We start from the raw sequence: 13,838 nt of genomic DNA, 5'->3' as shown, positions 1-13,838 counted from the left end.
CTGCCTGCCTTGAAAGCACAAGATCCTGAGTTCGATCCCCAGTACAAAAAAATGGATATAATCTGGGCATGGTGGCCCATGCCTGTAATCCCAGCACTCAGGAGGCTGAAGCAGGAGAATGGTCACAAGCTCTTGTCCAGCCTGCATAGTGAGTTCAAGGCTAGCCTAAATTACAAAGTGACACCCTGTCTCAAACAACAAAAAGATAGACTTTACAGTAGTATGTGAATTACACCTCAATTTTAAAGATTTTTAGACAGTAAACTATGCGATATGAGGAAATTATATGGCACCTGAGGGCTGAAGCAGAGTTTGCCCACCCAGGAAAAGACAAACTTGGAAAGTTTGCTTATTAGCATTTTGTTACTATAACAAATACCTGAGGTAAATCAATTTAATAAGAAAAGTGTGATGACAAAAATTATGATTAATCAGCAATGGCCTCAGAACAAGAGGGGATATATGAAAAATATGAGAGCTGTCAAAATGAAAATGGACTCACTTGTATCAACCCTACCCAAAGACAAATACAGTCAAAGCTGGGCATGGTGACACAAGCCTGAGATCCCAGCATTCTGGGAGGCTGAGGCAGGAGGATCAAAAGTCTGAGCCCTACCTGGAGGATTTAGTGAGATCTTTTCAAAATAAAAATGGACTAGGGGTATAACTCAGTATGAAAGCCCTGGATTCAGTCCCCAGTACCACACAAACAGTACACACATATCATCTCACAATGGGAATGAAAATATATTTAGAACTAAATAATGAAAAGATAAACCTTAAAAGTTGTGTGACACAGCTAAAGTCCAATAGGAATTGAAGATTTTAAGTGTTGTTAGAAACAAAGGTCAAGCATGGTGGTGAGGCAGGAGACCAGGGCATGGCAGTCTGGCTGGGAAAGTGGGTGTGGCCTGATAATCAGAACAGTTCCCAAAGCCCTGCTCGTGGACCCAGTCTGAATGTGTTTTCTTCAACTCCTCCTATGAAAACTCAAGCAGGTTTTAGGACAGCCTAGACCTGACATCAGCCTGAGAAGTGGGAGATATGAAAGAAAGTCACCACTGAGTTCTCTCAGTCACTATGTTCTTTCACTGAAATCACTCTCACGCTGTAGGGTGTATTTTTTTCCTTCCACTTCACCCAAACTCGCTTTGTTTTCACTTTTTTCCCCCAGCTTTAATAAACGTAGAACCCTGCTACCACCATTTGCATTTATCTTCACCAGTTATTTGCACAGAACAGAAAGAACCTAGAAACCACCTCTAGAAAGAGATGAGCACCCTAAAAGCCAGTAACAGTGGGACACACAATCCCAGCACTTAGTAGGCTGTGGCGGAAGGTTCGCCATGAATTCAAGACCAGCCTGAACTATATAGCAAGACCCTGTCTCAAAAAAAAAAAAAAAAAAAAAACGAAGTTAGAGTAAACCAAATAAAGTAGAAAGGCATTAATAAAGAACAGAAACGGGCCGGGGATTTAGCTCAGTGGTTCCTGCACCTGCCTCAAAAATGCAAGATCCTGAGTTCAAACCCCAGTACCAAAAGAAAAAAAGAACAGAAACTAGGGCCAGGGATTTAGCTCAGTGGTTCTGCCGCCTGCCTCGAAAGCACAAGGACCCAAGTTTGATCCCCAGTACCAAAAAAAAAAAGAACAGAAACTAAAAGCAAACACATGCTAGCGATGGGGCCCGTTATGAATACTGGACACTGTGTTCTGTGCCCTGCACAAAAGCCCTACCTAGCTGAGTGGGGCCTGAGTTCACATCGCCCCAGGAAAGAGCCATTGCTTTTCAGTTCCTCCACCTGGTGGGGTCCATTTGTCCCTTCCTCCTTTTAAAACTGATTTCATTTTTTAGAGTACCTTTCGCTTTGCCACCAAATTGAGCAGAAAGCACAGAGCTCCTACCTACACACACACACACACACACACAATATCAACACCCTTGCACCGGCGTGGTGCGTTTGTTGCAACCAACGAGCCTACACTGGTGTCCTTGTCACCCACAGCCTTACATCAGGGCTCACGCTAGGTGTTGCAGCCTGCATGGGTTCAGGTGAAAGGACACCCCCCCCCCATCCTCGCCTCACGGAGTGGTTTCACCACCCTAAGATCTTGGGTCTCCGTCTTCATCCCTCCCTCAAACAATCCCCATCTCTTCCCATCTCCATCGTACTGCCTCTTGCAGGTCCCACAGTTGGACTCAGTGGTACCCACAGATTGGCTTTTCATCTTGTCCATTTAAGCTGCTGTGTCCTCTCCTGGTTTGAGAGTTCATTTCTTTCCGCACTGAATCATATTCCACAGTCCAGTCTCTCCTCTACAAAGGTAAAGTCACTTCTGCATTTCAGCAATTACGAACGGAGCTGCTATGCACACCTAGGTGAGGTTTTTTTGTGGATACGCAGGCTCAGCTCATCTGATAAATATCACGGAATGTGATTGCTGGATCACACAGGAGTCTGTTCAGTTTTATAAGGAACGACTGATCTGTCTTCTAATGTGCCTGTGCAGTTTTACCTTCCCTCCACCAGGAAGCGAGAGTTTCCATCGATTCTCATCCTCTCCTTGTCTGTGTTCTGCACTCCGACCATTCTAATAGGTGTGCACTGGAGTCTCATTTGCCGTTTGAGCCATTTATTTTCATTCATACAAGAAAATTATAAGCTGGCTGCCTCTGATATATTAGGAAAGCCCAAATGTTGGATGGGGCGGGGGGATACTGGGGATCAAACTCAGGACCTCGTCCTTGCAAGACAGGCGCCAGAACCACTGAGCTAAATCCCCTGCCCCTGGATTTTTTAAGGAGCAACCAAAATATAAAGAATCTGAGAAAGACCTACATGAGACATGCACTTAGCTAGGCATGGTGCTACATGCCAATAATCCCCGTACTGCAGGTGGCGGAGGCAGGAAGATCTGAAGTCAGAGCCTAGCCAGAAAACTTTAACAACTTAGCAAAACCTTGTCTCAAAATTAAAATTTTTTAAATGGCTGGGAAATGGTGTGGTGGCACACACCTGTGATCCCAGCACTCTGGAGGTCAAAGCAGGAGGATCACTGTGAGTTTGAGGCCAGCCTGGGGTACATAACGAGACCTGTCTCTAAAGAAACACACGCATACACACACACAAAGCTAGGGATGTAGCTCCGTGTGGAGTGGGGAAGGGAGAGGCTCGCACTTTACATGTCTGTGCTTGCTGTTCACAAAGCATTTTCATGATTTGTTTTTGTTTTTTGTCTTTTGTGTGGTTATTTGGCTATTATTTCTTTTAATCCTTAAGTCTGCCACATTCGAATCTGTCCCTTATACCCTATTGACTGGGAAACAAGCCAAGCATGCAAGCTAGATTCCTGAAATACTTATGGCTATTTGGTGACTGGCTCAACAGCTGAAGAACTTAACACCTTTCCCTAAAGTTTTGTGTTAAAACAAATTTACTAATTCAGTTCCATGTAGGAATGCAGAACTGAGTAAGACCCGCCAGAGGCTCAATCCCAAGAAGAGTGCAGAGAAGAGGGAGCCACGGGGCTGCAGATGGGGGGCCTGGGAGGGGCTCAGTGGGAGCGGGGGGGGGGGGGTAAAAGGAGGAGAAATGGGAGAGCGGAAAGGGGAAAGGGAGAGGGGAGGAAGATGACCTGGAGAAGGCTGGGACAGTTCCTCTCCAGCGTCCACCTGAGCCCTGGTCTGCGGGCCCTCAGGACCCCCACACGGTTGTCCCTAGGAACACAGACCCCTGACACTGCTGACTGCACCCCAACGGCCGAAGGCTCGGGTCCCTGGGCTCGGAGGAACTCTGGCGTCGGCCGCGAGCTCACCGGCTTGACTGCGCCGTTCCCTGAATCCTCCTTTCCCAGGGTAGGAAACCTGTGCAAACGTGAGCTCTGTCCCCGAGAGCCACCCGGAGGACCAGAGCAGAGCCCCACAGCACAGCCAGGCCGGACGCGGACCGGCATCGAGAGGGAGAGGACGTGGGGAGGCCGCGCGTTTGTATGCCTGCGCGCGCGCTCCTGCGGCACCGCCCACCGCCTCGCAGCGCGACCGTAAAGCGAGCCCCCGCCGAGTCGTGAAAGCGGCTGCAACGCGCAGAGCGCCGCTTGACGGCCGGGACTCCATTTTGTTGGGCGCTTCGCTGCTCGTCAGTCGCTGGTTTCCGCGGCTTCTCTGAGGAGAAAAGTTGAAAAAAGGGTGAAAGTTTGCCGAGGCTGTCGTGGGCTGTGTCGCTGAGCGCAGCGACTGTCCGTTTTGCCTCCCGCAGACGTTGGCGGCGCGGCTCGGAAGCGGCGGCGAGATGCGGCCCCTGGACGCGGTGGAGCTGGCGGAGCCCGAGGAGGTGGAGGTGCTGGAGCCCGAGGAGGACTTCGAGCAGTTCCTGCTGCCCGTCATCCACGAGATGCGCGAGGACATCGCGGCGCTGACGCGCGAGCGCGGCCGGGCGCACGTGCGCGAGCGCGGCAAGCTGTGGGAGATGGACAATCTGCTCATCCAGATCAAGACGCAGGTGGAGGCCTCGGAGGAGAGCGCCCTCAACCACCTGCAGAGCGCCGCCGACGGCGCCCAGGCGCGGCCCGGCCCGCGGGCCGAGCAGGCCGAGGAGAAGGCGCGGGAGATGGCGAAGATGGCCGAGATGCTGGTGCAGCTGGTGCGGCGGATAGAGCGGGGCGAGTCGTCGTGAGCCGCGGTAAGGGCGGGCGCCGGCCGGGGGGCGGCTGGGAGCCGAGTGGGGCCGGGAGGCTGAGGCGGGAGGGTCGCTGCGAGTGCAAGGCCAGCCCGGGTGCACGCGAGACCGAGACCCTGCCGCAGGAAATAATCAGGACCACGCGCACGGCACCGAGGCAGCCGGAGCAGACGCCGCAGCCTGCCTGGCCCAGGGGACGGGAGCGGGAGCGAGTTTGGCAGGGGGCGGCCTTGGCACGAGTCCGGGTCTTGCCGCCGGACGGGAATGGGTCGGCTGCCCCGAGAGGAGGCGAGCCTGCGCTCGGGTCGGTTCGCTCCCCGGGGCCGAGCGCCTGGTGACGAGTCTCTCCTGCTGTGCCCTAGGGTTCCAGCCGGTGATTCTGGTCGAGTGATGGAGATTGGCCGACACCCCGGAGAAGCTGAAACCAGAGAGCCTTTTGTTTTCCCTCTTTTCTGTCTGCACTCTGTCCTCACTCACACTGCGTTTCTGCTATGGTCTGTGGTTGATGACCTCAATATGAGTTTAGATTGTTAAATGTTTTCGTTGGAGGAAGTAACTTTTGTTTGGAAATGCTCTCACCTACAGGAATTGGGGCCTAGATTGTAAGCTCTTACGGCAGTCACATTCGTTTATGGGCTTTGGTTATTATTTCTAAATTTTTGAGATGCTTTGCTCTTTCTTGTGTGACGTGTTAGCTCCCTGGAACTTTGCGTCTGTGACATGTGAGACTCAGAATTGGGAGTCCTGCGGCTCTGGAGGTGCTGAAGGAGCTGCGATCATTCTAGAAGACGACTCCGTGTAGCAACTGTGGAGGAAGGGACCAGACTTCAACTGGGAATGCCGATGAGCCTGATCCGGCAAGGACTGATGGACCGGGAGGAAGGGGGGGGATAGTATTGTTTGTACTGGGAGACTTTAATTCCTGTGTGAGACCAAAGGAGGAGAGACATACTTTGTTCAAAATTTAAATTCTGTGTGATACACCATCTGATCTAACCTGTCTGGTGTTTGTTTGGACAACCTAACTCAGCTCTATTTCCATGGGACCTAGAGGAGGAGATGAGATCTTAACATTCTATACAAGTCGGTGTAATAGGGGGTTCTGGGCATAAAACAAAAGCTATTTGCAAAGGCCTTTGAGGAGCTGCGAAGAAAAGCATGCAACTGTCTATGCTGGACCTTAACTGGTCAGTGAAGAGGCATCTTCAAAGTTCCTATGTTGTCCAGGTATAAGTTTGAGTAGCAGACCTGATGAGTATTTGAGGTCAAAACCCTACCATGTTTAAAAAAAAAAAAACTTAACCATGTTAATAAACTTATTCGTTTGCTTGAAAAGACAAAAGATCTAGAAAGTTATTAAGAAATTTTGGTTTTGGGGGTTTTTTTGGTACCAGGGATCAAACTTGGGACCTTGCACTTGCGAGGCAGGCGGGGGAACCACTGAGCTAAATCCCCAGCCCCAAGAAATTTTGTAAGAATGAACATTTTTGCGCAAGTGCAAGGACCCGAATTTGATCCCCGGTACCAAAAACAACAATAACAAAAGAAGAAACATTTTCTCAACACCTGCCTCCCAAGTGCAAGGACCCGAGTTTGATCCCTGGTACCCAAAAAAAAAAAAAAAAAACAGAATGAACATTTTCTCCTTGATTGTCCTCCTTGCTAAACAGGTAAACTGCTCTCTGAGACCCTCAGTAAGCTTTTGGCCAGGGGGGATCTCTAGCTCTGTGTGTTGGGGGGAACCTCAGTGAGGAAAGAACATACTTGGTTTTTAGAGAGGAACCTCATGTGGTCCAGGCCCTGCCTTCTGAGAGCCAAAATACCTTCAGAGTTTCAGATCAGAGCTGGCTTGGGTTTTTTTCGGTACCAGGGATCAAATTAGACTCTACTATTTCTTGCATTTGGAGTATAGTGACAAAATGTAATTATAGTGGGATGGAGTTGACGTGCAGTACCAGGTATGATAAAAAATACAGTGAATGACACCTCAGCCACACACATACTAAAATTGGAACCGTACAGAGCAGATTAGCCTGGCTCCTGTGCAAATTTGTGAGCCAGGGTTTTTTTTCTGGGGTGGAGTACCAAGGATTGAACTCGGGTCCTTGCACTTGTGAGGCAAGTGACAGAACCACTGAGCTAAATCCCTGGCCCAGCAGTCTATACTTTTAAAATACAGGGAATGTCTTTTAAATTTATTATAGTAAAAAATAAATTGGTATTAATACTCCCCCTTGCTTCAAACACATATCCTATCATTCTTGACAATGTGTCTTGTACTGTAAGTTTTTAAAATATTCATATTTTTGGATCACCCCTTGCGATGCAAAATCCCCTTCAGAAATGAAGGCCTGAGTCTCCAGCCACTGGAAATGACTGGCACAGCCCTTGGCTGGTTGGCCCTCCACAGGAAGTGCCTCTGCTGAAGTCACACTTCCTCTCCTGCGTGCCTCACATCCAGGGCCCCTGTCTTTTCTGCTTGAGACGAGATTGAAGGATATCTCCACTTCAGAGCTCCATGTGGCATCTGCTGAAGCTTTTGTTAGGCTACATTATACCAAAGTCTCACACCCAACGTGCTCATTCCCTTGCACAGGTATTGATCCCTAAAAATTGTACCTGCACTCTAGTACTCTGCACCTTAGAGTCTGCTTCCTGAACCACGTAGATGGTAGAAATACAAGCAATAGAAAGCGTGTGTCACAGCCCTAACAGTCACTAACGTCTTCAGAGGACACAGGAAGAGGTCTAGGAAAGCTTTACAGAACAAGTAGTTAGTGAGCTTGGCCTTGAAGTATGAGTATAGCTTCCAAGCTCAGGAAGAAAGAATTTGCTGAGTTCCAGTGGGGAGGAGTGAGTTCAATGGAATTGTGAGCCTGGGATATGACTACAAGAAACCTGTATTTATTGCCAAACTAAAAATTTTATGTTGGTACAGTACAAATTAGATCACATCACATTCCAACTTACTAGTTTGGCGCTAATGCCCTTTTTCTGTTCCAGGATACTGCATTTCATTGGGTAGTCAATTTTTAACATGGAGAGTACTTTTAAAATGACAAAAAATTCAAGACAGAGAAGTGATTCCCCCTTTCTCCCAACTTTCCAGTTCACCTGGGAGGAAACCATGTATGAATTTGTGTATAACTAAGAAATAGTGGCCCGGGGACTTAGCTCAGTCGTGCCACCGCCTGCCTCGAAAGCACAAGGTCCTGAGTTAGATCCCTGGTACCAGAAAAGAAATAGTGTGTTTGAACATATAGTGGTACCTCTGTTCATGAACTTGATTCCGTGATTCTCATCACCAAGTTGGATGGGGCCGGGGTTTTAGCTCAGTGGTCTTGCTGCCTGCTGTGCAAACACAAGGACCTGAGTTTGATCCTCAGTACCAAAAAAAAAACCAAGTTGGATGAAAACCGAATCAAATTCAATGGTTAGGCTCAATATTGACCTTATGGGGAAATTTGATTTATTTCTCCACCAATTCAGTTCAGGTTTTTTTTGGGGGGGGGGGGTCATCCAGGGATTGAACTCAGGACCTTGAGCTTGCGAGGCAGGTGGTGGCACGACTGAGCTAAATCCCTGGCCTGCACCAATTCATTTCTTGACCAATTCAGTTTCTAACCAGAATCATGAAGACAACTGAGTTTATGAACCGAGGTACCAGTGTATATGTAAATGCTAGTGCACCACCTAACCCTTAATGACTGCCCACACACACACACCTAAAAATGCAGCCTGGAAGTGTTTTTTTCTTTTCCCTTTGTTGTGCTAGGGATTGAGCCTAAGGTCTCATGTACACTAAGCATACATCCTCCCACTAAGCTACAACCCTGTTGTCCTTGCTGCATTGGAAGGTTAATTAAATCTTGCAGGGTTTTTTTTTTTTTTGGTATTGGGTATCGAACTCAGGACCTTGCTCTTTCGAAGCAGGTGGCAGAACCACTGAGCTACATCCCCGGCCCAAATCTTGCATTTTTAAGTAGTGTGATAAGGTACCATTCTGAGAGGCAATCTCACCTGGCTGTATAATCATTAAGTTGCATGTAATGGTCACCAGACTTTTTTATTATAGATCCAGGTATCAAACCTGCAGCTGTAGGTCAGGTTCTGAGCCACTGCGGAAAGGCCTGTCGGGGTTCTTAGGTTCTGATGCTGCCAAGGCCACCTCAAGCTGGGTTCTGTCTGCTCAGTGCTACAGAAGAAAGCACAGGGCTGTGGGAGCCCAGAGGTGTCACCTGACCACACCTGAAAGATGAGAACAGCACTGCGAGATAGAGGTGTGGGACAAGCTGATGAGAAGTGGAAGGAAGTAGCCTCTGGAAAGCTAGAAACTGCTGGCCCTCTGCAGAATCAGGCTGAGGGGACCCTGAGGAAATACTGGGCCAAGGCTTCTGCTTTTCATCGGCCGCGGGTCCGGGAAGAAGGCAGATTTAAATCTGGTGGACATCCTGGCAGGCTGGTACAGCCTGTGACAGCACTGTGGAGGGACAAGGGCACTGCCGAGAATTTGACCCTAAGCCAAAACTTCAGTGCCTTACCAGGCTGCCAAGGCACAGATGCAGGGAGACAACGCCCTGGCCTCCCGGGCCCTGCCCAAGTGTGCCATCACCTGCTGTCCGGGATCCCTGCTAACGAAGGCTCAGCCGGGGTTCTCTCCAGCTCTGCATTCTGATCTAAAGCTTTTCTGAAACAAAACACCATGAGGGGTCTCCAGTGCTGTGCAGCCAATAAATTGCAGTTCTCTGCCTTCCTGGCCCTTGGGACTGATTCCAGTCAGTGAGTTGTGAGGATACCTATCCAGAACTCGATGTGCCTTCTGGCGCAGGGAGCAGTACCATTCAAGATGGATTGTCACTCTGTGTTCCTTTGATGGGCAAAGTGCCACTGATCTGTGATGAATGCACAACACAGAAGAAAAACTGGACTTGTTCTAAGTCACTGAGATTTGGGGCTTGTTTCTTTTTTCTTTTCTTTTTTTTTTGGTACCGGGGATCGAACTCAGGTCCTTGCGCTCGAAAAGCAGGCGGCAAAACCACTGAGCTAAATCCCCGGCCTGGGGCTTGTTTCTAATGGTGACAGAACCTAGACTAAGGTGACGGACACAGGCACTTTCCTCTCCTGGTTTTGCTGAAAAGGTTGTGGTTCCTCCTAGGAGACCTCTCTCCCCCACATGACCGTCCTGGCTCACTTTCCTCTGCCTCTGGTGACTCCAAGGTGACAGGACGTCCAAATCCAAACCCCTGGCCCTGGCCACCCTCCTCCTCTGGGCAGTGGGGAGGCATGGAGCAGGTGGGTTTCTGCCGTCTTCCACAGGCAGATGGGGCCAGGTAAATCTCTTGGTCCGCCCAGGGCTTGACTTACTCACTGCCCATTTCCTCATAATGCTCTGTAGTTTCCATTCCTCCCTCCCTGCATTGTTCCCAAGCTTCTTCATATTCTTGGCCTCCTCTAAGGACATCTCTCTCTCTCTCTCTCTCTCTCTCTCTCTCTCTTTTGGTTTTTTGAGACAGGATCTCACTATGTAGTTCAAGCTGGCCACAAACTCCTGATGATCCTTCTGCCTCAGCCTCCAGAGTACTGGGACTACAGGCGTGTGCCACCCAGCTCTTTACTACCTCTAACCGCCGAAACTACATGACCCTGTGCCCCAGGCTCCTGCAGCACCAGCCTAAAGCAGACAGGTGGGCACAGCTGGGTCAGCTGGGTGTACTTTTGCCAGAGAGGAGGCAAGAGGAGAAGAGGAAGCACCGCAGCTTTACGAGCACATGACTGCAGCCCTGGGCCTGTTCACCGAGTAGGCGTATGGGGAAGGCAAGAAGGTAGCTGTGGGGGAGAACCGAGGGCCAGAGGTCTCAGAAATGTGCTGGGGACTGCAGTGGGAGTGTCACGTGGCCAGCTGGGGTCAGAAAGGAGGGCTGGCAGAGCAGGTGCGAGGCGGTAACAAGCCCCAGGTCACCATCGGGAATGAGTGGCCGGGGGAATGGAAGAGCTGCTTGGAGACAGGAGGCCACCGTGTGGCCCTGGGTAGAGGGGACAGCAGGAGCCACTGCTGGAGTGTGCAGTGGATGGTGGGAATTCGATGTCAGTAGCCAGACGGTCAGCTCGGGCCCCAGAGGAGCACCTGGGACGGACAGCTGGAGCCCTGCCTGGGCCTAGGAAGGGGTTGGGCAGACTCTAGTGGAGAGCATCATTGGAAACTTGACAGGGAGGGAGGGAGGGGATTGAAAAACTAAGATGTGTTATGCACAGGTAGCAATTCCCAAATTCATGGTGGGACCAATAACCTGTCTTCCAGCTGTGTGACCTCCAAAATGAGTGATTTTTAAATCAACCTGGGACAAGCGAATCTAGAGGATTCATTTAGGGTTGTCCTCAATAGCAGTACCATTTGTAACTGTCAGATAAAAGGGAGCAGTTTCCTAGGGACAGTGTGAGACACACTGCCCTCACGGAGTGGCTTGGACAGCAGACCCCTGTTCTTAGGGTTCCAGAGGCCGAAGTCTGTTGGTGCTGCTGGCCCTGGTCCAGGTCTGCAGCCCCCAGGGAAGAGGTCACCTTCTGAAGTCTTGAAGAACATGAATTCGGGAGGGGCACTATTCAATCCCGTACAAATAGTAACCAGGAAAAGTTTAACATATGGCAATTTTTAATACATCCAAAATCTTTTTTCATTTGTTTTGTTTTTTTGAGACATAGTCTCACTTTGTAGTTCAGGCTGGCCTTGAACTCACTATGTAGCCCAGGCTGGCTTCAAACTGGTAACAATCCTCCTGCCTCAGCTTCTTGAGTACTGGGATTACAGGCATGTGCTACCACACCTGACTAATATATTAAAAATCTTGGGTTGGGGATTTAGCTCAGTGGCACCGTGCCTGCCTTGCAAGCACAAGGTCCTGAGTTCTATCCCTGGTACCAAAAAGAAAATCTTTCTGCATACAATTATATCAAAATACATTAAAGAACAAGCAAAGGCAAGTATATAGAGTACACTGTAATTCCAGTACACAGAGAGGCTGGGGCAGGAGTATCGCAAGTTTGAGCTAGCCGGGGAAACCTGGCATAGCAAAAACAAGTTTCAAAATTTTAAAAAGTTAGGGCTAGGATAAAGAAGGATGAGCTTCAGACATTTACAGCTAAACGGATGGACCTTGAGACCATACTCTTAAGTGAAATAAATCGGACACACATGTTTAAATACCACATTGTTTCTCTGGTGTGAGAAACTGAAAATGGAAAGAAGGACTGAAGTGTATTGGGAAATGGGAAGAAAATGTTCAAATGGGAAAGGAAACAAGGAAGGAGGAGGGCGGGAGAAAGGAGGAAGGGACGAGAAAAAAAAGGGAAAATGGAAACAGCTTTTGTGCAAAGGGAGGGCAGGGGAGGGGCTTTAGGGGAGGGGAGAGGGGAAAAAAGAGGCAGGAGGTGTCATGCACAGGTGCAAAGTCTCTCTGATGAGTGCTAGCAGTATGTAGGCCTGAAATGTACCAACAAATGTTTTGCTATAAAATAAATAAAAATATAAAAGTTAGGGCTGAGGATGTAGCTTAGTGGTAGATCATTTGCCTAATATATGCAGGCCCAAGGTTCAATCCCTAGTGCGAAGGCTTACATTCAGTCCCCAGGACTGAAAACAAAAACAAAAAAAACCAGGTTGACAGTATTGTAACTCTCCAAACTGGTGCAATTATTACCTCAGGTCCAGAGGTGCATGTCATGGATTTTTTTGAGACAGTCTCACTATGTAGCTCATACTGACCTCAAACTCACAGCAAACCTCCTGCCTCAGCCTCCCAAGTGCTGGGATTACAAGTGTGGACACCTTGCCCAGCTCCATCCCAGGGAAAAACTGGAGTCCCAGAGACCAGTGTTGGCTTCCCTCAGTGGCCCAAGAATGGAGAGGAAGGAGCTCTCCTCACAGATCAGCCTCTCCTCTCCTGGCACTGTGGAGAAGGCGCTCCTCGGGGTGAGCATCTACACGCAGAGCTGAGCAGACTCCGACCAGAGGTTAAGGAAGGGAGGGCTACAGACGCAAGGTAAAGTCAGAGACGCCCCTGCCCTCCGTCCCCTCCCAGTCACCCAACGGATGTCTGCAGGCCCAAGTGAAAAGTCAGCATTTCAGCAGGAGTGGCCCTCACGTCCCTGAGAAGTAACCGAGGCAACTGTCACCACCGTGACCAGCCAGGGCAAGACCAATGCCACAGTGCCAGCCACGTGGCCTCCAGAATCCGTCATCTGCAAGTCAACTAAGAGCAAGGGAAGCTAGCAGGTTTATCTCGGTTTGTCCTTGGTAACACAGTAAATCAGTCCAGTCCCAGTGATCTCTGCAGAAGAGCTGGGGCATTCATTGCTGAAGTAGAAGAGGTGGGGTACTTTGACCAAGTATCAACCCTTACTATAAAGTGCCTGTGTACATTCCGGGGGAAAGGAGAAGAGATGAGCGTGCAGGCTGTCCAAAAAGGACTCCAAGGAGAGGATGTCAGGGCAAGATTTTGGGGGTCTGGACCCACTTTCCCACATTCTGGTGGGGTTTTTTGGTACCAGGCATCGAACTTGGGACCTTGCACTTGCTAGGCAGTCGGCAGAGCCACCGAGCTGAATCCTCGGCCCTACTTTCCCACATTCTTAGGAAAGTGAGGCCAAAGACTTATTCCTGACCAAACTCAAATGGTTCTGCAGACTAAGTTTCAAGCCACTTTTTTTTTTCTTCCATTTTTTTTTTTTTTTTGGTACCAGGGATCGAACTCGGGTCCCTGCGCTTGCAGGGCAGGCGGCGGAACCACTGAGCTAAATCCCCGGCCCCTTTCTTCCATTTTTTGAGACAAGGTCTTGCTGTGTATTACAGGCTGGCCTCGAACTCACTATAGAGACCCTCCTGTATCAGCCTCTCAAGTCCTGGGATTGCAGGCGTGCGCCACCATCAAGCCCACTTCTAACCAGACCCTTCTACATCTGTGTTCTGCTGTGGGAACAAGTTACTGAAAGCACATGTGTTGCCCTGATTGCCGTCCGGAGCTCCAGTATGGAGGATTAGTGGCTGACCGGCCGCACCAAAGCTGCCTGGGAAATCCCGGTCCTCGCGCCTGGAGGACTGAGACCTGGCCTCCCTGGTTAGCTCCTTGAGGCCACTTCTGTGCTTGCACGCAGCCACCTGCTCTCAGA

General features: G+C 49.6%; 1 protein-coding gene across 1 annotated transcript; it reads left to right on the top strand.

The window, feature by feature from the left end:
* Nucleotides 1-4,093: 4,093 nt before the first annotated feature.
* On the top strand, nucleotides 4,094-5,667 carry LOC101713225 (MORF4 family-associated protein 1). The gene is made up of 2 exons (XM_004847323.3): nucleotides 4,094-4,679; nucleotides 5,039-5,667. The coding sequence occupies exon 1, from the start codon at nucleotides 4,290-4,292 to the stop codon at nucleotides 4,671-4,673; it is 384 nt and encodes a 127-aa protein (XP_004847380.1). The 5' UTR covers nucleotides 4,094-4,289; the 3' UTR covers nucleotides 4,674-4,679; nucleotides 5,039-5,667.
* Nucleotides 5,668-13,838: the final 8,171 nt, after the last annotated feature.

This window comes from Heterocephalus glaber, unplaced genomic scaffold (genome assembly GCF_053883595.1).
Source record: "Heterocephalus glaber isolate CG9 unplaced genomic scaffold, H.glaber_assembly_v1.0 deba00001509, whole genome shotgun sequence".
Taxonomy (NCBI): domain Eukaryota; kingdom Metazoa; phylum Chordata; class Mammalia; order Rodentia; family Bathyergidae; genus Heterocephalus; species Heterocephalus glaber.
The sequence above is the reverse complement of the archived record's forward strand: the minus strand, read 5'-3'. Positions and strand labels throughout refer to the sequence as shown.